Source organism: Rhinatrema bivittatum, chromosome 5, assembly GCF_901001135.1.
Source record: "Rhinatrema bivittatum chromosome 5, aRhiBiv1.1, whole genome shotgun sequence".
NCBI lineage: Eukaryota > Metazoa > Chordata > Amphibia > Gymnophiona > Rhinatrematidae > Rhinatrema > Rhinatrema bivittatum.
In genome coordinates, this window is record NC_042619.1 from 173,680,761 (window position 1) to 173,707,791 (window position 27,031).

The 27,031-nt window shown below is 46.0% G+C and overlaps 1 protein-coding gene across 2 annotated transcripts in view; it reads right to left on the reverse strand.

Moving 5' to 3' along the window:
* TBC1D4 (TBC1 domain family member 4) overlaps positions 1-20,011 on the reverse strand; it is a 331,945-nt gene extending 311,934 nt beyond the window's left edge. For both annotated transcript variants that reach the window (XM_029603027.1, XM_029603026.1), the window contains exon 1: positions 18,607-20,011. In XM_029603027.1, the coding sequence (XP_029458887.1) occupies positions 18,607-19,041 (435 nt within the window). In that variant the 5' untranslated portion in view covers positions 19,042-20,011. The remainder of the gene's footprint in view (positions 1-18,606) is intronic.
* Between the last annotated feature and the right edge of the window lie 7,020 nt (positions 20,012-27,031).

Consider the following 27,031-nt stretch of genomic DNA (forward strand, 5'->3'; position numbering starts at 1 on the left):
AGATGTGGTAACCAGAATTGTACACAGTATTCAAAGTGTGGTCTCACCATGGAGCGATACAGAGGCAATATGACATTTTCTGTTTTATTCACCATTTCCTTCCTAATAATTCCCAACATTCTGTTTGCTTTTTTGACTGCCGCAGCACACTGAGCCGCCGATTTCAATGCAGAATACTAATGTGCATCCCAAAGTCCCTGGGAGGCCTCTTAAAAAATGGCACGAGGCTGAAAAATAACTACCCCTCCCACCACGAAAAAATCACCCCCGGGGATCCCGCCCTCTTGTCACCTGTCAAGGCAGTCCAGCCTGCAAAATAAAAAATAAAAAAAAAACCCCAATAAATGATGCTTGCAGCAATACCCCAGCCCCCTTCCTAAACCTCTTCCCTTAGAATAAAATGTGAACCCCCTACCACAGCCCCCCCCCCGTTCAAACCCACCAAGCATCCAACATACCCCTGACCCCGCCTCCCATCCCATAAAAAAGTCCATGAGTTCCCCCGTAGTTCCTTCCCCCTCCCCCCCCTCTAGTTTCAAAAAATCCCTAGATGTCAGGTGGTGGCCTCTAGACCCCTCACCCCCCAGGCTCCCTTGAAGTAGAGGAGGTACTATGATAGGGGGAGAGTCTGAGAAGGGAATGAGGTGTCGCCACGTGACATTTATTGTTTGTTTGTTTTGTTTTTTTTTATTTTGCCAGGCTGGCCCGCCTTGACAAGTGGCAGGGAGGATAAGCAGGGATCTCCAAATCCCCCAGGAGGTCTGGGCTCATTGTGGGGAGGGGGGGGCGGGGTTATTTTGGGCCCTGTTTAAAATGACGGCGTTCCCATGCAACGTGGACCCCCATCGTGTGATTCTTTTGGGCCCTGCAATGCTTGGTTTGTTTTTTTTTCTCATGGAGTTTTTCTGTGAGAAAATAACACAGGGATGCCACTGTGATATTTTCCCGGGGAGGGAATACCCCTGCGATATTCCACCCCTCCCACAGTAATATATGGCTTCATAAATCTCCCCCATTGCAGAAGATTTTTGAAGCACCTAAAAGTTACCTAAAAGGCATCTAGAAGGCAGAATACAAATGAACTAATGTTAAAATTATACTAAAATGTGTTTGAATAATAATTTAAAAAAAGATCAAGAAGGAAGGACCAGAGTCATACAGTGACCTAAATTTTCCAATTAAAGTTGTATTCAAATCACGTTATTCACTAGTACAAGGAAAAGCTTAATTAGCCAAAACGAGCTGCATGACCATACAGCAAACTGTCCTTCCCCATGGGCCCTCATATCTAAGCCTCCTGGAATGAAAAAACTCTACTGCTCAAAGAAGCGGGCAATCAAAATAAGCAAAGGTCAAGCACAGAAATTTCTGTTTTTACTCATCTTGGAAAGCCAACAACCAGAAGGAAAAAAATCATAATTTCTTTTCCTCCAGTGTTTCGCTTTTTTTTCCCAGGCTGGGGCACTGAGATGCCCAAGGAAGTCCATGAGTTGCCACTAATCTCAAGTTCTGCTCTGGACTCTTTGCCAAAAAACAATACGGGCCTGATTCATTGAGGTCTTTTCGCATTGACAGAGAAAGGGAGAAAAGCCAGAGCAAATCAGGTCCTGAGAGTCATCTTTAAGTCAGATGATCATAATTTATATTCCTGGAAAGGTTATGTTGTGTGCTAAAAACGTCTAAGAATCATTCCATACAGTTATTCATGACAGAATATTCCTTTCCCATTTCCCCAACACTGACTGCATCCATTGAACAAGCCGCAATTTAGAGAACTAAATCAGATGCCATAAAAGCTTCAGGATTCATTAAACACAACACAGGCGCAACTTTACAATTCTTAAAATATTAACTGTTGGTTTTATGCCTCCTAGTTCTACTTTATTCCTAGGTCTCCTTTCATTTTTTTGGTCCAACTACAGTTTTTTATATTTTGGGTTACAGCAGCGGGCTACGAACCAGGGAGACCAGGGTTCAAGTCCCATTGCTGCTCCTTGTGACCTTGGGCAAGTCACTTTACCCTCCATTGCTCAAGTACAAACTTACCGGGTCATTTATCAAAATGTGTTATGGCGTTAAGCATACTGTTTTAAAACACTGGCAGAATTTGCAAACTCATAAGATTTTTTTCAGAACCTACGATTTTTGTAATGAAGAAAGCCAAAAGTCTTAGAGATAAGTTAGTTTGCTCCACATTGTTGACACCATTAATGATGATTTAGAGAAGGGACCATTTACAAGTGAACAATGTTTTGTGTGCCCACATGTATTATGAGTAAAGGAATTTAGTCGTTCCTCTCTTTAAAAGCCCTATAAAAATTCAAGGTCATTTTGAATGTAAAACTTATCAAGTGCCATTCTTTGCCTGTGTTACAAGTTGTATATTGGACAAACAAAGCATGCAATTAAAACACTGCATACTGGAACGCAGAAATTGTATATGTACATTAAAGCATCAAGCTCCTTTAGTACAACACTGGATATCACACAATTATACAGTGGATAATCTAAAGTTTTTCATCATTTGTCAGATTATTCTTAAACGTGGGATGATATCTCTCAAGCATTTACAAATCAGTAACAATAATATATTTTAATGTGGCATTCCATAAGTCCTTTGGGGCTGAATTTGGAAATTGAGTGGAGTGCTTTTTTATAATGAAGCTTTAATAGTAAACTGCACTATGAAGTTAATTCATTGGATGGGATCAATCATGTGAGATGGTGCTTGTCTGAATATGCAATTTGAGTTAATCTATTAAGCTCAATTTATTAAGATGGTAGTGTAACTTGCATATGATCTTGTATCTTGTGAGGTGACTTTACTGATGATGTTGTTACATTAGTTTTTGGGTACTTGCCAGATTCTTATGGCCTGGATTGGCCACTGTTGGAAACAGGATGCTGGGCTTGATGGATCCTTGGTCTGACCCAGTATGGGATGTTCTTATCTGTATTGACAGGTAGCAGTCTTGATCATGGTGGCTTGTTTATTGGTTGGAAATAATGAAGTGACATGAAGGTACCATTTAAATGGACATCAGGATTGCCATGCGCACTTCTATCACACATGCTTTGGAACATGAACTTTAATAGAATTAAAATGAGTAAACTCTAGCAATCAATAAATATGATCTTTATATCTGTAAGAATTTCTTGACAAGGCTACATATGTTTTCACACTAGGGTTAGATTGTGTCTTGAAGTAAAAATGTTGAAAATGCCATGTTTGACAGCTGAGTAAGTTTTTTTTCAGGGTGAATTATGGTGATGTGAATGGGTTGACAATAGATGTTTAAAATATATGGATTAATATATTTCTCTGTTTTATAGAATTAAGGACCTGAATGAAGCAGATGTGTTGACAGAGGAGTACATCTTTACTACTTCTGGAACTTTTCAGATAAGTCAATACTTTATTTCTTGCAAATAGTCCTCTGTATATTTCCCTGATGAAGCCACAAGTGTGGCAAAACGAGGGTTCACTTGTCGGGAGTTAACAGCGCGAGGCCATGCCTCTCTCCGATTCTTAAAGGGACCATGGTGGGAGTAGCCCCGTGGCCCCTCCTGATGACATCATCTTGGGTGTTCCTCGTCAGCCCTATAAGAATGACCTTTCGTCAGTTCTTCGTTGCCTTTGCAAGGAGCCAGTCCGCTCCTGGACTTCTCATCATCTCAGCTTCTCCTAGGCACTTTGTTCTCTGTCTGAATTCCTTGTCTTTGTTCATGTTCCATGTTCTAGTCTCTCGTCGGATCCTGTGTCTCCGTCTCGTCGGTTTCTGATGTCGTTGCCATGATGTTCCAGATGTCCCATTCTCCAGATCTTCTCATGTCCAGATGTTTGGTCTCTCGGCGCCTCCTTGCTGCTCTTGACTGAGTGTCCTGGGGTCCAAGGTCTAGATGTCCTGATGTTCCAGATGTCCAGTTCTCCAGATGTCCTGATGTTCCATGTCCAGAGGTGGTGCTTTGCTTTCTTCAGTCAGCAGTTCTAGCCTCCGGAAGACCTTTGTTTTTAATGCCTAGTTCTGAGTATCCTGAGTCTTGCATCCAGAGTTTCGCATCTTGTATCCTGAATCCTGTCCTGATCTTTGGAGTTCCTGGTGTCTGCTTCCAACCATGCCTAAGACTTTGCCGGAGTGTGCTTCGCCATCGGCGTGGTCCGCGACCAGCCATGAGCGGCTGTGTAGGGCGTGCAGCCATGCAGCACTCACTCAGTACTTTCACCATAATCCTGAACCTTGCCTGAAACCTCCAAGCAACCGAATTCTCATCTGAGTTCCAAGTTCCAAGTATCCTCATCTTGTCCAAGTTCCAAGTATCCTCATTTTGTCTGTGTTCCAAATTCTAGTACTATCGCCTGTCCTCGACCTCTGTCCGTCCTGTCGCATCTGCCATTCCCAAGCAGCAGGTCCAAAAGGGCTTCGAGTGGCCGGAGTGCTACCCCAGAGACCAACATTGCGTTGTTGGGTCTCTTTGATGCGTTCAGGTTCAGCAGAGGTCAGGGCTCCTGGTCTTCAGCCTGTCCGCCCGTGCTTGCACATGTCTCGCCTGCCTCTGCGCTTCCCCGGAGCCCCTCTGCGGTCGCACCGTGGTCCAAGGGCACACTAGCTCTCCAGAATTGGGACCACTTCCCAGCGCTCCCGTAACACCTAAAGCTTACTAAATCAGTTACTAAAATCACTAATTTGGAATACGGCAGAATATCCCTATTTCTCCATGTCAGCATTTCACCTGATGATTTGGGAAGTGATTTAAGACCTTTCAAGTTATCCATTTTTCGTCTGCCCCTACAGGAGTTCAGTTGCTGTGATACATATGCTAATCCCAGCAACAAAATCCTAAAGTCATGCCTGCCCTATCAACTCATCGAAAACACAGATAGTAACATAGTAAATGACAGCAGATAAAGACCAAAATGGTCCACCTAATCTGCCCAGCAAATTTTTCTCTTTAAGGCAGTAACTGCCGCTCCGTGCAGGTTACCCCAAAGCCTTCTGTGAAAGGTAGTAACTACCATGCCAATCAGAAATGTAAAGTTTAGGTGTTTTAGGTGTAACAGAAGTTACCCCCATTTCTTCGTTTCTATTCTCTAGCCAGCAAGGATCCTCTGTGTTTGTCCCAAGCTCTTTTGAATTCCATTATTGTTGTCTTCACTGCCACTTCTGGGAGGGCATTCCATGCATCCACCACCCTTTCCGTGGAAAAAGATTTCCTGACATTTTTCCTGAGTCCTTCCCCTTGGAGTTCCTTATCATTAATCACATTTCTATTGTGAGGAAGTTCTTGCACAACTTCCGACATTTTCTATGCCTAGTGTGATTGCACAGCCGGTGTCCAGGGTCCTCTCTGGTTAGCCATGTTTTTTCTAATATCTGCTACCACTGTTCCAGGAAGGATCTACAAACTATTGAGATTAGTTGATGTAAGCCAGTCTGTATAAACTCAGCACCAGGTCAAATTTTGTCACATGAGCAGTGTTGCCATACCAGATAAGCATACTCTGTACTGGAATACCATAGGGCAGTGATGGCGAACTCCAGTCCTCAAGTGCCATGAACAGGCCAGGTTTCAGGTGATCCACAATGAATATGCATGAGAGAGATTTGCATAAACCATCTCCACTGTATGCAAATCTACCTCATGCATATTCATTGTGGATCGCCTGAAAACCTGACCTGTTCATGGCTCTCGAGGACTGGAGTTCGCCATCACTGCCATAGGGCAAGCACACTGGTTCAGATCATAGCTGGGTGCATTCTACATTTTGAGTTTTGTACGCTCACAGATGATGCTGTTTCGGCACTGACCTTACTTCTCGTTTTTTCTATGTAGATCTTAAAAGAAAATGTGAGATCCAGAGTCATTCTGAGGTATACTGACTCGGGTGAACACCATTCCAATTGATGTTAGGTTTTTATTTGCATTATGATTGGACAGGTAGAAAAGACTGACCAGTGGTCTTATTTGGATTTGGTTGATGTTGATTAACTATATAGTAGTAGTAGGCTGGCTAGTGAAACTGTCAAAGTGTACTCAATCTGGACGAAGTCTGCTTGCACAGCTTTTGCAAGGTCATTGGCGGAAATAAAGCTGCATGTGCTTAGATGAATTATTGGTCATTTATGTAGATATTATAAAGGAGCAGTGCCAGTATAATTTCTTGTGATAGGCTGTTCCATTGTAGATGCCAGCAGCTGCCATATTATCCAAGTTTGACTGAATAGGTGTTGAGGGATGAATTGTCTTTCTAAAATGGGTGGGCACCAATTCAGAACAAGACCCTCTTAAGGTCTGTTTAAAAATGGCAGCATTCACAAATGAACTTCAGGCTAGCCACATGGAACATAATACGGCTCGTGGCTATAAGAAAATACTCAAGGGTAATATGTCAGAAACACTCAGGACAAAGTATATTTTAGGAATAGCTTTCAAAAAGTCGTGATGTGATGGAAGAAGTTGAATTTTCTCGATAAGTACCTAAAGTTGCATCAAGTTGTCTTTAATGTGACTTTCTGGGTGGCTGCAACTCACCAGGAATAAGAAAGCCCATTCAACACACTGCTTGCCTATGATGACAATGCAGAAGCATCACTATAAATTGTGGCTGACAGGTTCGCAACTGGAACAAATGAGATCTAAAGAAAATCAATGGATAACTATAAATAAATGCTGAGGATGCATTGTGGCAAATAAAACTGAAACCCATGCAGGTGCTTTCTAAGAAATTCAAGGATTGTCGGCTTACAAGCAGCAAATCTGTCTTCAGAAGCATCGCTGAGTTCCACAGGCGAAGACTCAAAGCAGAATTAACCAAAGAGCCTGGGAGGGTTTTATTTGACTAGGTAAGACAGATTAAACAACTGGGTCTTGGAGGCAGAGGGAGAGAAAGTGACTTGCCCACAGTCACAGAGAGGGAAATCTGAACTCCTGTCCCTGACTAACAGCCCAATGCTCCAACCACGCCTCCAGCCAGCATTCGTAGCCAAAGACCATGCAGACCTGAATCAGCATTTCAACATCGCTGGCCTGAACTTCAGACATAGATAACATTAATTGAACTCTGTGTCATGTTAAACACACATGGACTATCTATGTTCATAGCCCTAGGTTTTCAATTTTACATAAGCCAATTGATTTTATTTTTGTAATTGTTTGGCACAAAAGATGATTTTCTTTTATTGTGGCCATATAGTTTTATCATCTTAGCAGAACTCGGCAAACTGAGTTAATCCATTTGCTTTACTCCGCCTGTCTTTCTTGGCACGCTGCAAACAAATGTCAGCAACTTCCCAGTTTATCAAGCCCGGACTGCATGCACAAATGTCAAAATATCTGTTTTCAATTACTGAAGAAGCAGGTGCTAACCTGAAAAACGTCTCGGGAGTGTACAGAGCCTAAATTTAGGGCTGTGCAACCTCAGGGAGGGGTAAATGGCATTTAAATGAAAAGCTAGCTTCTGTTTGATTTGGGCTCTAGCCGCTCGTGGAATCTGTCCGTGGATGGCTGTGGAGATGTGATTGGCCCACGCAGGCACTGCAGGGGCTTGCATGGAGCGGGGTAAGGCACTCACAAAATCCCGAATCACAGAAAAACATAGAATTGATGACTTCCCTTCTCCTTGCAAGGGTGTCTTGTGCTGGGGAATCCTCTCCTACCTCTATGGATCGCTTTGGCTGCAGTGCTTCCTCAGTACTGAAATATGTTGCCTGAGTGAAATATTGGCTCAATGGACTTATTATAAAGTGTCTACATCATTACTGTATGGCTTTAAACTGTAATGCAAACATCTTGTCTTATTTTAATGACATTACTATGCTGCCTGCTCCTCAACTGACAGGCTGGTCATAATTGAACCTGCCAAGCAGTGGCTGGTGCTTAGAAAAGGCAGGGCTACTGCTGGACTTTAGTTGATTCATGGATCTCTGTTAACCACCTACCACAAACTCATTTCAGACGAACTAGATTACAGGGTTTTTTCTTTTACTTCTACTCTGTAAGGGTAGACGCTCTTCTTGTGCTGCTTGGATCAGGAATCCAACCTTCAGAACCAGTGGATTATTTCCTCCTGACGTTCTCACCATTCTGGCTCACAATTAACACTTTCCATCACCTCTGCCGAGCTTCCTAAGAGCGCTTGGTTAACATGAGTCAGTGGGTTAGGTTCGGTGGCTCAGACTCTGCGCTGCGCGCTGTCCTGCAGCAAGCCCCGGGGCTAGTTCATGACTCAACTCTTCCGCTTTCTGGGGCAGCAGGGATGGGAGGGGGCAGGCGGTCGTGGTCACTGTGCAAAGGTGATGCCCAGTGGCTGGATTCAGGGCCCACGACTACCAGAGCTCTGGAGTGTGTGCCGATGAATGGCCGCTGCAATGACTGGACAAAAGAGAGAGGGAATATAGTACAATATGGAGGAAAAAAAAAAAACCCCAAGTAATTGCAGACTGTGCCAGATCCCAGCTCTGGTTCTGATTGAGCTGGAGGCTCAGATGAGCAGGAAGAAACTGCTGGAACAAAAAGAAACCCATGACCAGCTTAGGGTTGCATATTAAAGTCATAAATATAGCATTTTATAAATGCATTTGTTTGCACAGGTAAACTGATTATGGTCTTCCTCAAACAGATTTAATTTGCCTTCAGCAGCATACATGGCCATAGCCTGAATAAAATACAGTTATCCATTAAGGTCAGTCGTCTCATGGGATACAGGAGTTGCTGAAAGTGCCCAGCCATTGCAAACATCAAGGTGTGTTTAGCAGCTCTGGTAGAGTGGTTTGATCAAAAGAAGTTAAAACTGAATTTTACTAGAATGGAGCTCTTTTGCATTAGTGAAAGGAAGAGACCGCTACCTTCTCCAGCAATGATGGAGGATATGCCAAAAGATGCAGTTTGGAAGACAGAAGCTTAACTATGAAAACCCATATCTCCAGCATGGTCTGGCCGACCTTTCTCGTTCTTATGCAGATTAGGAAATTGCCGCCTTATCGTTGGTTACCCAAATTAAAAACGACAGTACACCAGCTAATTACTAATAACATGGATTACAGCAAGAGTGAACATCAGGGACTGCCAAGAGTGAGCTTGAGCCGGCTGCAGTTCATCCAGAAAACTGCCACATGATTAGTGGTGAGAGCAAATAACATATGATCATGTTTCACCAATCTTACATGATCTTCATCAGCTGCCAATCGTATTCAGTTCAAAATTTATGTTGCAAGCGTGGGCCTTTGGATCCTGTTGCGGGTTGCGGAGGCGCAGTCGCTTCTCAAGGGGGATTGTGAGCCCTTGGGCCACGGGTCAGCTCAGGGAGGAGCCCTAAGGCGCACACCGTGGGAGGTGAGAGAGTACCAGCATGAGCAGAGCAGGAACAAGGCTGGACTGAAGACAACGCAAGAATCATCTGGACTGGAACGAGGCAGGCTCAGCCCTCCACTGGACCTACACGCTCCAATGAGACCCAGCAACACAATGCTGGTCTCGAGAGTAGCCCTCCGGCCACTCGATAGCCCTTCCGGACCCGCCGCTTGGGAACGACGAGTGTGTGAGGTCAGACAGATGCTGAGGGCAGGAACAAGATGAGACATGGAACTTGGGACAGAAGACTCAAGATTCTTGGAGGACTCAGACGTAGACTTGGATACTCGGAGGACTCAGACAAGGATTCAGGTTGCTTAGAAGACTCGGACAAGGATTCAGGATACTAGGAGATCTCAGGCGAGGATTCAGGAGAAAGTACTGGGTGAGTGCTGCATCGCAGCATGCCCTACACAGCCACCCATGGCTGGTCGCGGACCACGCCGAAGCAAAGCAGACTCCAGACAAGGCAGTGGAATTTTGAAGCCAGGACATAACGAAGATTCAGGAGAGGCCTGCACTGGGGCGCGCCCTACACAGCTGCCTATGGCTGGTCACGGAACATGCTGAAGCAGAGCAGGTTCTGGCAGAGTCTTAGACATGGACGGAAGCAGGCACAAGGAACTCCGAAGACCGGGATGGGATTCAAGACTCAGGATTCAAAAGCTGGCATTTAAAACAGGAGTCTTTCAGAGGCTTGCGCTGCTGACGAGAAGAAGGCCTTGTACCACGAAGCGCCCTACACAGCCCCCCATGGGCTGGTCACAGACCACGATGGTGTCACGCCAGGAAAGGTGAATAGAAGAGGGACCCGGGAACTGGATGAACAGCTGAAGACAAGATGGACGGAGCCAGGACAGGAACATCAGACATCAGGAATACGGAACATGGTACCTCTGGACATGGAACATCAGGACATCTAGACACGGAATATCTGGACATCAGGACATCAGGAAAACTGGACATCTGGAACATCAGGAACACGAAACAAGCAACAAGGGAGCTCCAACGAGGGACGAGACCAGGAACATCAAGGTGAAGAACTTCAGGAACACGAGGAACATGGAACGAAGATCCATCAAGGAACAGGAAGACCATGGAGGAATTGGATCGGAACGAAGACCACGGACCACTCTGCTGACCAGATCCGAGGGCCCTGAAGGAATGAAGCAGAGCCCTTTTATAGGGCTGAACCAAGCAAGGACGGATGATGTCATCGCTGAGGGCTGCGGGGCTTTTCCCGCTGCTGGGCCTTTAAATATCCTGAAGAGGCACGCGCCCACGCCTAGAGGAACCTGGAGGATGGAGACATCATCGCAGTGTCCTGCCGCGAAGCAGCAAGGCCAGAGGCAGCTCCCACACCGCATGGGAAGTCCTGGCAGCGGCGCACAGGCCACAAAGATGGGGACAGCGCCAGCGACGACCTCCTGCCACTCAGAGGAATCCAGCAATGTCAGCGGCACCACGCCACGTGAAGGCAGATCCCGGCAGCGGCTAGGCCACGAAGATGAAGGCAGCAGCAGCAGTGGCCTCCAGCTGCAAGAGGAACGTCGGCGGCACCCAGCCACACAGGCAAGGCCCCGGGGATGGCGGCATTGGCCGGAGAACGAGACTCCCAGCAGCAGGTAGGTAAGGAGTCTGTCTGTGGGATGGGGTCCGCGGGCAGGAGCATAACAATTTAGTCTTTCAAGTCCACAAAGCGGTCTACCGGGTTATCTGGCAATGATGGCAAAAGCCTTATGAGCCACCCAGATCTTTACACTTCTTGCAGAAAGCCCTGCAGAAATTGCCTGGGCTTAAGGGAATCAGTTTATCGGCTACTCAGCTGACAGCATTTAGCTATCATGAATTCAAAATTGTGCAATGCCTTTTCTTTGGAGAGGAGGCTGGAAGCTGAATATTTAAACTTTAGAAAACAAGTAAAGACCTGATTGTTTGCTCAACCTGGTTAAATGCCCTGTGAGACTCTTCTTCCTGGATTTTATAAGTTTTAGGACCAACTGGATTAGGAAAAGAGCACAGGTAGTTGGGGTGTGCTAATTATTGTTATTAATTCATGTGTTATATATTGTTTTAGTATATTCCTATTTAGAGTTGGGTTAATGAAGACGGGTGACTGATGGACTGGGTAGGGAGGAGGGGGCTACAGTTCTAAACATATGTATACCCGCTTTGATGTTCATATTGATGTAATTAAGTTGTAATTAATAAATAAAATAAATAAAGCTTGGATCTGCATCCAGGAAGAGACTGCTCTAACCAGAAATATTTTTCCCAAGGATCTTCAAGATCTATAAATATTACAAACAAACTGAAAACCTGGAGCTGTACAAAGTTGGTTAAATATATTTTTTGTTATATGGAACACTTGGGATATAATTTTTTTTTTTGTCTGCATCTGCAGACACTACTCGCCATGGAACTTCTAACTAGAAAGCAGCAGAAAAAAAAAATATTGCCCTACCTGGGTTCTTATCTGAAGCACTACTCATCCTAGCTCCTACCCTATACTACAGACATGGTCATCGGCAAACAAGACCACTGCAGGACTCGGATGGAATGGGCACAGTGACAGCAGGCACACACACGTTTACAGTGCAAATTCACAAACAAATCCAAGGATGTCTTGCTACACTCTTTGACAGGCCTTCTGATTGGCTTGATGAGATGTAAACTCCCCCCCCCCTCCCAAAATAAAAACTGAAGTAGGCACTGTGTATGGACAGTGAACCAAATGAACAGCGATCGATGGAAGAGAGACCTATGACCTCTTCCATGAAATGGGCATCAAATTTCAGTAACCAATTTTCTCTCTCCTTAGCAGAGCAGCCTTGGGTACCGGAAAGGTGAGAAGCCATTGCAGTCAGACATGCAAAGGACATCTGCGTTTAAACAATACAGCAGAACTAGTGCAGACCAGAGGCTGGCGACGCTGACCTGACCATCAGCAGGTGAACAGCGTCATCCGCACGCAGACAGACAAAAGCTAAAGGTACAACAGAGGGGCAGTGTGAGGGAGTATACAGGGTGCCTCGCCCAGTCCTCCTTAAAATCCAAACCCACAGGGAATCCTGGGTGAAGGAAGGAGCCCCTCACTAGTGTTTAAGAACGTTTAAATGGACCCCAGGAAGCTGGCAAAGACCCATCATACGCTACGATCTGCAATGTTTAAGGACCGTGTCTTACCTGAAGCTAAGCTGAGCTGCATTGTTTGTTGTGAGTTTACTTTTTCACTGTAAATAAAGTGCACCTAAGGAACAGCCAGAATCTGCCTTCTTGTTTCTCTGGCTGCTCCCAAGTCACAATCGCCCACGTTACCACAGGTACCAGAGCTAAAAACCACGGCTTGCCAAGCTTTTCCAAGCAGCTTGCTTTTCCCTAAGCCACCAGGTATAGGGAACTGCTGTGTGAAAGCAATCTTTCCCTTAAACCGAAATCATTATTCCAAAGCAGCACCTGCACAATTCACCAGTGCTTTGTAATTAGGATTTCTGTTTTTAGATATTTATAAATTGAAAATGTGGGTGATTCTTTTCCAGCTAATCAGGGGTTCTTTCAGAGTACAAAAGAAATTGGCCCAGGTACTGTTGCTGGGTTCAGTTTCCAGTTGAATCAGATCCATTTGTGCAGCTGAGGCATCGTCGGCAGGGAAAAAGCAAACAACTGAGTGGAGGATGCAAGGCAGGCAAAGGAGAGGGTGGGAGAGTACTAGAGGAAGTGGTGTTTTCCTGGTGTTTATTCAATAAACACCTTTTTTTTTTTTTTGCATCGGGCAATGTTTTATGAGTGTTTACTGGTTAATATCTAAAATCAGAAGCCCTATTTATACTACGATAATAGGTGCCTTCAGGGGACATCCTACGTGGCACAAATCCAGTGGGCAGGTCGCTAACAGAACTACAAAGTCTGACAGGACATCAAGACCACCAGGCCCATTTAGTCTGCCACTTTCCCCATCTAATGCAATAACTTGGACAGCACTTGATCTCGGGCTGCACCCTCACTTTCTAACAGCTAACGTTCCTTTCTGTCTGATCCCATGTGTTCCAGCATGTCAGTGCCATCTGAGCTGCCACAGCCTCCATGGGGCAAAGCTGCTCCATCCATTCACTACACTCACTGTGAAGCTACCCCCCGAGTAGTCTACCTGCCTTTAGCCTCACATGATGCCTCTTGGCCTAGAATATTCCTTCCACCAAAACACTGCTTGCCTCTCCCATATTATTTATAGCCAGGCTGACCAGAAAAAAAAAAGTTTATTTTGGCTGCCAGCTTCCATTAGCAAGTGACCAAATGACTGCCAAGATTCAGAGGTAGTGTGGCAGAAATTCAACTGGCTGAGGCCATAAAAAAAAAAAAAAAAATTAGCCAAAAAGGGAAGCAGATTGCCTACGATATGAAGAGACCATTCAAGGTCATGCCAGGCAAAGGCTGCAGCAGTTATGTCACCATTTGCGCTTACATTACATGTTGGGCCTGACAGAAGATGGAAGAGCAGAGCAGAGGAGAGGAGGAGGACAAATGGAAATACAGGAAGGTCAGAGGAGTGGGCAGGAGCCAGGCCAGGAAGGATTTTGAAAACAAGGCGGGTAATTCTAAGGCGGTCTCTAACACAGATGAGGAAGCAGTGGAGCCCTGTAAGGACTGTTTTAATAAGGGACTGTGTTTGGTATCAGTAGGTATTCCCCACATCCTGAAAGGGAGAGGTTTAAGATAAAACCAATTGCTCACTTATATCACCCAGGAGAAAAGGCTGATTTGCTGGCTTGTTGCTAGAGTTTAGGAATGGAAATATGGGCAGATACTTTTCTATTCTTCTTTTCCCTAATCTATTTAACTCCTAAAGAGGCCCTTGGCTCCAGTGTTATCATCATAGGCCAAGCAGCATTTTTCCTTCAACCACCTGGTTTAAAAACAAATACAAAGCCAGGCCAGTTATAGGAAGGAAAGCAAAAGCTGCAGCCTTCCTATTATTCTCCAGATCAGTTTCAAAATGCTTAGGAGGAAATTCTGAAAGAGTTTCACGTGTAAAAATGAGCACATATGTGCGCAAGTAGCCTGAACTCACCCAAGCGCTATTTTGTACAGACTGAAAATACGCGCGCACGTGTTTCATGCACATTTACGTGCATAAAAAGGAGGCAGTCTACGAGCATTCCAGGGCGGAAACAACAATTGCACATGTAAGTTGGTATTTTAAAAGACCCTTAAGGGCATACATTAGGCAACTTACTTGCATAATTTTAAACCTTCTAATTATCTGGCATAATTGATATCAGATTTGTTTATTGTGTATTACTGGCTGGGTGGGAGACCTGGGTGAACTGGGGGTGGGGAGGGGGAGTTCAGGCTGAAGAGCCAGGTGGGTCTCGATGATCTGCAGAAGGACTGGGTGAACTGGTGGAGTCATTGGTAAACTGGTAATTTCAATTATGTGCCCGCATGTTTTAAAGTATGCCGACTTGGTGTTATGAAAGTCCTACTTTATTTTCACACATAAAGTATACGCGTGTATATCAACCTAATAAATGAAGGTTGACCGACGTGCCGCAAATGCGCAGTAGAGAGCACGTCTGTCACAGCAGAGCGTCAGCTGCTTGATAACATGGCGGCTGCAGCAGTGGCGGCATCGGCAAGGGGCAGTGGCGGCGGCATCGGCGAGGGGCAGTAGAGGCGGCATCAGTGAGGAGCGGCGGCATCGGCAAGGTGCAGTGGCGGCGGCGGTATCGGCAAGGGGCAGCGGCAGCATCGGCGAGGGGCAGTAAGAGGTGGCAGCGAGCAGTAGCAGCGGCGGTGAGAAGCAGCGAACCCGGTGGTGAGGGGGGGGGAGAGTGAGAGTGAGGGGGAGAGTGAGAGTGAGGGGGAGGCGTAGGAGAGGAGGAGAGAGTGAGGGTGAGGGGGAGGGGATGAGGGAGAGTGAGAGTGAGAGGGGAGGGGAGGGGAGAAGGGTCAGGGAAGAGTGAGGGGAGGGGAGGGAGGGGAGGGGTGAGAGTGAGGGGAGGGAGAGTGAGGGGGGAGGGTGATGAGAGTGGGAGGGAGGGAGAGTGAGGGGAGGGGTGAGAGTGGGAGGGGAGGGAGAGTGAGGAGGGGAGGGGTGAGAGGGGGAGGGGAGGGAGAGTGGGGGGGAGGGTTGCCCGTTTTAACGGGCTTAACGGCTTGTTTTTTATATAGTATGAAAAGTACACGTGTTCAATTCATTGAAATACTCGCTTTCAATGCACTGCATGTATTCACACATAAGCCTATGTACGCAGGTATGTTGTGGGATAGAGATACATGTAGTCTGTAACATGCACGTATATGATAATGTGCAGGTTACAAAATACTACAGATGTTTACACGGCCACATACGCATGTACATGCCACCGGGCAGAGTTGTTTGAAAGTTATCCTCCAAGTGAACAAGAAACAGACCAGTTTTCTCTCTCAGCGTTCTTGTCAGGCTCCTGAGGCGCCTCCTGAATCCTCCGCTTCAAAACAAAAAGCCAAAGGTGCAATCGTCTGTCACTACTGGTAGGCAAGCGCAGTGCAGAGAACTCTGCTCCCTTCCCTTTCCAGCTGGGCTCTAGGAGTGAGGTCACAGCGGCTTACTTCCTGGTTTATGTCCTGGAGTGCAGACCTCTCCTTCTCCTCTCCCTGCAGCATGTACACTAAACAGAAGCCCTACCGTGACATCATGTGGTATCTGGCAAAAAGCAGTAATTCTCACCGGGAATGTGTTCAGATATATCCTGTAGGGTCCCCTTAGTCTTCTCACTTAAGCAGCCCTACTTCCTCATTCTCCTTTAAGATCCCAATAGGGGTGCATCAAAAATAATGTTTAGCGGCATAAATTGTTTGGTGATCACTGCTCAGTCCTCACGAGATAGAAGTGTGACTCACAGAGCAAACAAATAAAAAAAAATACTATAGGTTAAGACACAATTCAATTACTGGAGCTGTCCTTACAACCAAGCACGCCACAGGCTTATCATATGTACATGCAAAATACACAAATTTCTCCAGGAGAATTTGTTCAGCAGATATACATTATTACCTTTCACGCTATTCCTAGGAAAAATTGTGCCGAAGATCAACGTTACTGGAGTTGTAAGGGGTGAATCTGCACTCCCATCACCTATCTGTGGGGCCAATGCAATAAATGTGCGCAGAAAACGGGCACTCAGTGTTGAGCGTCCGCTTTCCTAACGTGTGCCCAGCCACCTCTCCTGGGTTCTCAATCCAATATTAAAATTAGGGGATGCACGAAAATGGAGGCACTAGGGACAAACGTGCGTTCCCTAGCACCTCCTTGGTATCAGGCACACAGGAGAGGTGGCTGTCAGTTGGGAAAACAGACGCTTAATCTATGAACGTCCGTTTTCTCCCTATACTGGCATATGCATGCACAAAATACATGGCCTGGGCCATGTATCTTGTGTGTGTATTGGACGTCCAAAATTTATTTTTCAAATAATTTATTTTTAAATAAATACTGCTTTATTTGGTTCCTCCTACATAGTATCGCTATGATACTATTAGGAGGAATCTCAGAAAGCAGGATTTTTCTTTTTTTTTCAATGCGCCTTTGAGCGTGGCATACGTTTACCCCAGCCCAGGGCTGATGTAAAATTTGCCGCGTTGCAAGGACGCATTGGCAACGCGGAAAATGTATTGGATCACGGGGGGGGTTAGCTCGTCTACCTGGATTTCCATGTGATGAGCGCTATTAGCTACGTGGAGATCTGGACGCGCGTTTTGGACATGCTAATCTCCGGACTGGATTGGGAGTTATGGACGCGTGTCCAAAACGCGCGCCTATCACGTGTTAGGCCGTGTGCAGCAGCTAGCACACGGTATTGAATCAGCCCCTGTATTTGGCCGCACTTCTTCAGCCCTACGTCATGCTGCTGCTGCTGCCTGACCAGTCACTTCGCCTTTTAGCAAAGATCGCAGTGTGGGGTCAGTCCTTTTTTGGGCCAGGTCATTTACCCTGCCCCCTCCATGTCCCCCCCTGTTCAGGGGGTGTTGCTGTTCAGGGGGGCATGGAGGGGGCAGGGTAAATGACTTGCCACTCTACCCGTTGGGGGACACAGTAACTGTACCTCAATTTCCAAAGCAGGAAGATCAAACCTCCTGTTACAAAAACAAAACAACAAATTCCTGATAAGTACAAAATACGCACTTCAGCTCTTTCCTGTGCACACCGTCTGATGACTGACTGTGCAACCATGTATACAGACAGCTCTGCTACACAGTGTACCATGTGTGTAGCAGAGCATATTAAAAAAAACCCTAGAAACCTAAATCCCAACCCTAGCAAAATGTAGCAAGCCACAGAAGGCAGGCAAACTAATATCTACAGGAAAACTCAATGCGGCACGTTTTGCCGATTGCAGAGGATTTTCTTTATAGATATTAGTTTACCACCTTCTGTGTCTAGATGTAATGTGAAAACGCCAGTGACAGAAAAAAAAAAAAAAGAAAGCCATCTTAACTACACACGCAAGGTTAACCGATCTTCTGCTCTGGTACATACGGTCTGTTTCAACAAAAACAAGTTATAAACTAGATTCAATAGGAAAGATTTTGTTTTAGCACTGCACGCATGTACAAATAATTCTTGGGACACAGTCCCTAATCAAAAGCTAACAGTGCAATCAGTACCCCCTAACTAACACCTTCTCCTCCTCCTCCCACCCCGAAACAAGTTTGCAAAAGTTGTAAGCATTTTCGCTCAAACCTAGTGACAGCCCTGTTGCCCGAGTTACGGCAGACTCTCGAGTCAAAACAGAGCGGAGATGAAAGTGTTTCTCTCTTCCTGGCATAACGAGGCGATAAGAGCCATGAAGAAACGCCTTTTCCTGGGGCTGCAGGCGTGAGCCGGGATCAACCTCCAGCCCCACCCCCCCCTTCCCCATACTAAACAAGGGGCCACTTGTCCCCCCCCCCCTTTTTCTTTCGGTATCTCAGGAGCAATTGCCTTTTACACGGTTGTACGCGGCGATCATCTATTAATTAAAAAAAAAACACACACACACAATCTACCCTGAATTCAGAATCAGACCCCCGCCTGCTGCTGCTGCTGCTGGGATAATGGTCTGGACTCGCTCTCTGATCTGTGGCACAGCAGCCACGCAGACGCTTCACTTCAAACAGAGAGCACTGCAGGCGGCTCAAAGCCATCAAGGCAAATGTTTTAAAAGCGATCGCACCTTCCCCCCTCACTGCCCCCACCCCTCCCCCTCCCCTCATTGCCCCCGCTGCCGTGGCACTCGCCTGGTTGGGGTCGGTGGCCCGGAAGACGTGGCAGGCCATCTCGGAATCGGGGTTGTCGGGCTGCGCCTTGATCAGGTAGGCGAAGTAGGTGAGGTCCTGGCTGTTGTGGATGAAGCGGGCGATGTGCTGCGCCCTATGCTCGAAGATGAAGACGGCCGGGCTGGGGCCGGAGGCGGCGGGCACGCAGCGCAGGAGCGGCGGGCAGAGCAGCAGCTGCACCTGGCGGCTGGGGGGCTCCTGGCGCTCGCCGCGCCGCCGGACCTCGGCCACCAGCCAGGGCAGCATGGGCAGCGTGGTGCGGCGGTCCAGCGCCGCCCAGCCCACGTACCAGAGCCGGAACCGCTTGTCGCCCGCCTTGGGCGGCCTCTCCTCCTCGTCGTCCTGCTGCTGCTGCAGCGGGTGGCACAGGTCGGCGGCGCTCCGGCTCGGCTCCATGGCGGGGAGCGAGCGGCGATGCTGAAAACCGATGCACCGCCCAGAAAACAGGCACAAAAATAATAATAATAATAACAACGAGATCTGCACGATGACAGCAAAGTGCGAGCTCTTCCTGCACTGCGCCAGCCAAGAGTCACTTTGCAATTTTACACACACGCGTTGCCAACCTCGCTCCTTTTTTTTTATGACTGTAATTATGAGATGTCAAATGCGGAGCCCCTACAGCATCTAATTTCGCTAAGTTCCTATGCATCGATTCTCATGGCCCAGTGCAGCAGCCCTGTCCCGCACTCACACGCACCGTCCGCCGCCTGTGCCTCTCCCTGGAGTACTTTATCGCCCGCTGTCACTCGCCGACTTTTAACGCGCTTTCCATTTCTTCGCCGCGATCGGGGCGGGCAAGGTGGCTTTATTGCAGGGGGAGGAGTGATGCCCTTCGCTTGAATGCTTCAGTAGGGAGAAAATGTCTCTACGTTGGTGCAAACAAAACCAGAAGATAAAAACATGCAGCCAGAAGAGTCAAGGAGCCGAGAAAAGGGGAGCCTGGCTTTCTCGCGGCAGCGCTCGGCAGGGCCGCCCTCCCCGGAGGGCACGGTTGCATGCTCACCCCCGCAGCGTGGAGGCAAGAGGAGGAGGAGGGCAGCTTCGGCCCCTCTGCCCCTCAGTCCCCACCATCTCCGGCTGCAGGCAGGGGGTTCGCCCCCCCTTCCAGGACTGTGCGCGCTTTGCAGAGCGGGGGAGGGGGGGGGTTTTCTCACTGGAAGAAAGTTTCCTTATTTTGCTCCCTGGCCCTTTTTTTGCCTCCCCCTCCTCCGGGGTGCTGGCGGGAGGGGCTGCGATCGGCTTGCTCTGCACCCCGCTCCCCCCCTCGGGTGGTTTTTTTTTGCCTGGCGTGGACCAGTCGCTCGGCTCTGCGCCCTCTCTCCGGACGTCTCCGTGCTCCCGTGGCCCGAGCGCTTCTGCCGGAGGCTTGGCAAGGGGAGCGGAGGAGATATGCAAATCACTCACGGTCTCTCTCGCTTTCTTAAAGAGGCAGCACCGTTTTCTAGCCATCTGGGCTTCCAAGCTACAAAACAGGGACAGCTACCAATCTCAGCAAACTGGGTTTTTCGTTGCTTTTTTTTTTTTTTCTGATAAGCCACTGCACTTTATATTACAGGAAGGATGTGTGGAAATTATAGGTTTTGCCGTTACTCCGAGGCCCTGGATTATGTGGCAATATATAGCAAAAGATCCAGGCAGGAAGGGTACCAACAAACTTTATTCTGCCCGCACAGTTTACACAGGCAGTAAAAACGCAGACAAAGCCCGCTCACTACTCTGCTAAACACAACGAGGTCCATATTTATTTACTGTATTTATTTATTTACAGGTATTTATATACCGTCCTTTCTATATAGCTCAAGGCAGTTTACAAAATTAAAAACATTCACAGAATATACACATACAAAGTACAAAATAAGTTATACATCAAAAAACAATACTTTCTTTATATATTCAGAGACATTTAGCCAAAAAACTCAGGGAGGTTCCAAGAGCATTTCTGGGAGGATTTAGATTAGCCAGCTAACGGGCAGATGCAGTATGGTAGCGCACCGTTAGCCCCCGTTTGGCCGCGCATTTTCGACGTGCTATTTTTATCCCTTATACAGTATGGGGGTAATAGCGCGTGGAAAACGCACAGCCAACCCCCCCGAAACTAATAACACCTGCAACATGCAAATGCATGTTGAAGAGCCTATTAGTTAGTCCCACACGACCTATAAAGTAAAATGTGCAGGCAAGCCACACATTTTACTCTCAGAAATTAACTCCTGCCAAAGGCAGAAGTTAATTTCGGCCAGCACCGGGAAAGTGTACAGAAAAGCAGAAAAAACTGCTTTTCTGTACACCCTCCGACTTAATATCATAGCGAAAATTAAGTGTTGGCTGTCAAACCCGCTGACAGCCGGTGCTTCTGTCAATAAGGAGGCGCTAGGGACGCGCTAGTGTCTCTAGCGCCTTTGCTTAGTAAATCACGTGCCCAGGAGAGTGGCCTGGGTGCACATCGGGAGAGCGGGTGCTCACCGGCTCTCCTGTGCAGTTTACTATATCGGCCCGTAAGTGATCTGGATAACATATCCGGTTAACTCTCATTGTGCCATAGTGTTGACCTAAAATTAGCTGGATAAACTTATCTTTAAAATAACTGTCTAAATTAAATAAGCAGCTGCACTATTGAATATTTATTTATTAACTTTTTTACACCGTTATTTGAATGGACATCATAACGGTTTACATAAAACTATTGAGAAATACAATGAACAGGGATGGGGGTAGGGGACAGGGGGAACTGAGAGAAAGGGAGGGAGGAAAAAAGGATAGAGATAACATGAGAACAATGGTGCAAGGGCCAACAAAAGGGCATTATTTACAAATTTACAGTAGACATCATATGGAGACATCATACGGAGTACATACAGGCATTATTTACAAATTTACAGTAGACATCATACGGAGCACAAAGTAGGCAGTTGAATAATGTAGCAATTTACAGGAGGTTAGCAATTTACAAAGTAGGCCATTGAGAATTGTAGTAATTTATAAGAGGCTAGGGGGGTTCAGGTCTGGGTAGGCTTGATTAAAGAACCAGGTTTTCAAGCCTTTTTTGAATTTTTTTGTGCAGACTTCCAATCTGAGCTCGATGGACATAGAGTTCCAGTGGGATGGGCCCGCTATGGAGATGGCTAGTTCCCTAGTGGAAGAGAGGTGTGCGGTTTTAAGTGAGGGGGTGGAGAGAGTTCTTTGATGAACTGATCTAGATGGCTGGTTGGATGAGCGGAAACAGGGAGCATCGTCGAGTCAGGAGAGATTATGGTTGTAGAGGGATTTGTGGATGATGGTGAGGGTTTTGTGTATAATGTGCGCAGGGATAGGGAGCCAGTGTAGTTCCTTAAGAATGGGGGGTAATGTGGTCGGCTTTACGGGTGTTCGTCAGGATTCTCGCCATAGCATTCTGCAATATTTGGAGGGGCTTGATGGTAGTGTAGGGGAGGCCTAGGAGTAATGAATTGCAGTAATCCAATTTTGTGAGTAGCGTCTCTTGCAGGACTGTACGGAGCTAACATATCCAGCTAACTTCAGCTTTGAAGTTAGCTGCATTGCATGTAATCATGCATAAGCCTACATATGCATACGTGTATTTTATTTTTAAAAAAATGCACATATCATATGCATGGGTTATAAACTAGCCTAAATTAGCTCGTGGCCATATATGTGTATATATGCCATTGTGCACATTTGTTTGAAACTTATCCTCTATCTGTTCTGTAAATTTCCTTCATAATATCTAGAACCCACTAGCAATTATGACAGCTGGCTAACAGGAAGAGTGCAAATAGAACAATACATTTTCATGCCTGTAATCCTGAAGTGATCACATTGTATGTAGCAATAATGTCTGGGGAGTTTTAAATGGCCACATCAATGAACCAGAGAACACCCACCAAATGTCCTTTTAAAAAAAAAACAAAAAAAAAACTGATTGATAAAGCCATGCATATCAAACATGTATTTATTAAATCAGAAAGTACCTCAGTACTTCTTCACAAACACCAGCCTTTCAGTGCCATACTAGATATTTCATTGAGGCAAAAACTAGCAACCAACCCTGTAAAAAAAGAAAATTGCTCTCAGCATCACTTTTTATAAAGTAATCTTGCAGAAGTCACTCATAGAATGAAGTGTTATTTGCCTACATTCTTACCAGTAAACATCAAATGAGTATCCAGACTGTGTTCTACTGTCTCTTTGAGACTACAGTACATGGCCAGTTCTGTGAGACCTCTATGAATATTCTTGCCTCTTTTATTTATTTATTTATTTATGGTTTGTTTTTTTTGCGCCCCTGGAGTCTCAACCTAGCTGACTAAAAAACTTGCCAAGGATGCAGTACTACCCTTGGGTGTAGAGTGCAGCAGTGTGTAGTGCTACATATCCTCCAAGGAAAAACTATCTTTTAGATTAGATGGCCTTTTCTCCATGAGTTAAGTCTTGGTGTGCACTAGGGGAACTATTTCTATTCTCCTCTGAAACAGTTCAGACCTCTGTAGAATGCTTCCAGGTCCTTGCCCTCTTCCCACAAAGATTCCTGCAAGGCTGTGAAAACTGTTAGAAGGCACCCAAGATAGTGCATAGAACTCAGAGGCAATAAGGAATCTTCAAAGACAACTTAAAAAATGAATAGATAAAATAAAGGTTTCCTCTTTTTTTCTGGCCTCACTCCAATACAAGTTTGTAAGTTGAATCGGTGCCTTTAAAAAGGAATTATGCAAAACATTTAGTGTTCATTTTCTTTTCTTTTATTAATAAGTAGTCAACAACTAAACACGTTTGTAAATGAAATTAACCCTTGCATGTTTCTAGCAAGTGCACTTTCAGAATGGCTTGTGCTTCGTTGTCATCTATATCATAATCCAGGCACAGTACAAATAATTGGGTGAGCCCTTGGAGTGGAGAGGGTGGAAGAATGGAGAAAGAAAGAGTAAAGAATTAAACTGCACCAATGCAGATTCATAGGATGGGATTACGTTGTAGCCATGTTTTACTGGGCCAGGTTTTGAATGGTCCATAAACTTTCATTTTTAACATGTTGATTTTAGAACTGTAGGCTCTCCGGTGAAGGGAAATCATCTCCATTTGCTCCTCGCAGGAGTCAGTGACTGCACCTCCATACACACATACATACACACATACACACACATTTGTTTCCAAGGACTTTATTCAACCTTGCAGTAGTAATAACAAATGATCCAGCAATCAAAGGAGTCAGAGACAGGATGGAGGCGGTTCAGAAAAGGGCGACCAAAATGGTGGGTGGCCTCCATCGAATGACTTATGAGGAGAGGTTGAGGAACCTGAATATGTATACCCTGGAGAGGAGGAGGAGCAGGGGTGATATGATACAGACCTTCAGATACTTGAAAGGTTTTAATGATCCAGGGCCGTCAACAAATCTTTTCCATTGGAAACAATTTAGTAGAACCAGGGGTCACGATTTGAAACTCCAGGGAGGAAGACTTAGAACCAGTGTCAGGAAATATTTCTTCACTGAGAGGGTGGTGGATACCTGGAATGCCCTTCCAGAGGAAGTAGTGAAGACTAAAACTGTGAAGGATTTCAAAGGGGCATGGGATAAACACTGGATCCCTAAAGGCTAGAGGACGGGAATAAATAAAAAAGTTAAACCAGCACGGAGCAGCAGTTACAACCCTGAAGAGAAACATGGGGGTAACCCGCACGGAGCGGCAGTTACTACCCTTAAGAGAAACATGGGGGTAACCTGCACGGAGCGGCAGTTACCACCTTGGGAAGCTTGCAGGGCAGACTAGATGGACCATTTTGGTCTTTTTCTGCCATCATTACTATGTTACTATGTTAAGCTGTCCACGTGCATTTCAGTGCAGTGCAATACCACAGAGCCTCCAGATCCTGAACCATAAAACAATCGGATGCCCTTCAGCCTTTTTCCACATGTATAAACAAACTGTTGATGATGGGGAAGACATCTGACCTGCTACTTCAAAATTGTCTAGATGTAATAAGAATTGGGAACTGTTGTTTCATCTCTTACATAGAACATATCGATATCCTTTATATTTGGCAAAATATAGTGATATGTCTGCTATGTTGGAGACATTGTGGTGTATCGACTGCCTATCTACATATGTGGTGGGATTGTCAGATAGTAATTGATTTTTGGTTGCAGGTACAAAATTTGAATTTGCTTATCACTAAATCTGGTGTTCGACTCACAGCACCTTTCTGTATGCTGGGATACTGGGAGGAGCATCCTCCAAATAAGCAGACTTGAAGGCTTATTGAACATGTACTACATGCCCCCAGGATAACTATTGCCTATTTTTGGAAATCAAAGCTGGAAGTTGGTCACTGGAAGTTGGTGGTTGCGGACATTGCAATAATGGAAAGCATGTCTCACATTCTTCATGATTTGTTGCTGCTTGTTGGAAATGGAGGAATGATTCTTGTGTAGGGGAATAGTTGGCAATTTGTTTTTATGGAGACACCTGCTTTCGTTCTTCCGTTTATAACACTGTATCACTTATACTCACATGCTGCATGATCTGTTTTTTACCATGCTAACAATGTTTATTTTTGTATGCCTTTTGTGTCTTTAAATAAAGAGATAATAAAAACAAACCAAAACTGTTCAGTGCAATATTTTCATACTTTTCCTTCGTCATTCACTTCGAGGTCCACTTCCATGTAGGGGAACTGTTCCCCTTGCACTCTTCAAGGATGGCGGCAGGTGTATCTTAAAAATTAATATGTTGCTTTCCCTTTCCAACCATCTTTTAGCCCAGATGGTTATTTCATTCAAAACAGATTCTTCATGCCACCACTGGTAAAGTGTTGGGCCTTCTCCCTCAATACACAAGAATATTAGAATGGGCTTCCCAGGAATATCTGGGACAGCTCTGATGCCGGGATTACTGCTGAGCCTCTTTAACTCTGTTCACAGATTAAAGCCAGCCACACTAGCTAGTCCCTCTCCTGGAAAATTTGAGAGAATTGAGGGTCTCCACTTCCCTTTATCCTCTCATAAAAGAGCTCCTCACTCTTTCCTCTCCCTAAAGTGGATCTCTCAATCAACTCCCCCCACTGCCCTCCACAATTCCCAGTATCCCCTTAAATGGCAGTCACATTTTCAGCAAAACTGAATGGTGGACTGGAATGTACCACTCCTGCTTTAGGATGAGGAATCCAATTCAACCATGCAACTTCAACCACAGGGCCATAACTTTTCAATGAATTATTTTCTTAACCTATTTAGTCACTGGGTTCTAAACAAACTGGCAGCTTATTCGAGATGGGCCCATACAAACTGTTGCATATCTCCGCATTTCTCCCTACAGACCCTAGAGGAGCGGGTACACAAGTTACTAGAACCCCGGAGGGTGAAGATAGTTTCCAGCAGCAGCAGAAGCGATAGAGCAGCTTCAGACCGGAACAAATCCAATCCGTTGCTAACTCAAATAGTAGAAAAAGAGAGCAAGTTTAAATACCCCACAGGGGTGGGGAACTTCCGGGGCTGGCCCTGGGTATCTCCCATGCTGGACCCTTTAAAAGAAAGACTGACGTCGCTGCGCATGTCCAGACAACGTCAGGGGGCGTTCGGCTGTGGTGGCGCTCCCGCTGCGGAGGAAGGCCTCTGGGCGTCTCCAGGGCCGCGGGTCTGTTGCGGAGGCGGGTAAGCACAGTCGGCCACAGTCTGAGTGGTCGACCGGCATAACACCATACTATATTGGTTGAAGATAATCTCTGAAATGCTTGGCTGGGCTGAACAAGAATGCTTCTCCTTACCATTCACCTTAGGAAAAACATTCACTTTGAAAAGGCAACACTGCAAATGTTACACTGGGCCTAAAACACCTCCGTTTGGGAAAATCGAACAAGCTGGACTGCTACATAGCCCCCCACTGCCCCCATATCCCTCTGCACCCTAGCAGAATACCTCACCTTGTTCACACATGCAAAACATAGACTCTCACCAAATACAGAAAAAGTGACCACAAATTAGGAATATACTTGTAAATATGCAGACAAAAACTTAATTCTTCTTTGCTCTTCTATCCTCTGCATCATCACCAGGCCCCTCCTGTCCCTGCAGACAGGCAAGGGGTGAATCAGAGAAAGAGCTGCTGGATTAGGGAGCAGAGTGGCTATTCTTTGCTCCTCAATGTCTACTCCAAACTCACTGCTTTCCTTCTATCCTTAAATGATAGGTGGGGAGGGCTAGATTAGAGAACAAATTGGCTCTTGCTCTTCTCCAGGCTTGTCGCTCTTCTCCTGTTCCCTGCACGCTTTCCGGAGGGGAAGTGCTGGAGCAGAAAGCAGAGGGCTGTTCTCTGCTGCTTAGCATGGGCTCTGGTCAATAGTCATAGGGGCAGAGCCCTGTGCGCTCATGTAGTGGGCCCCCTGTTAGGAA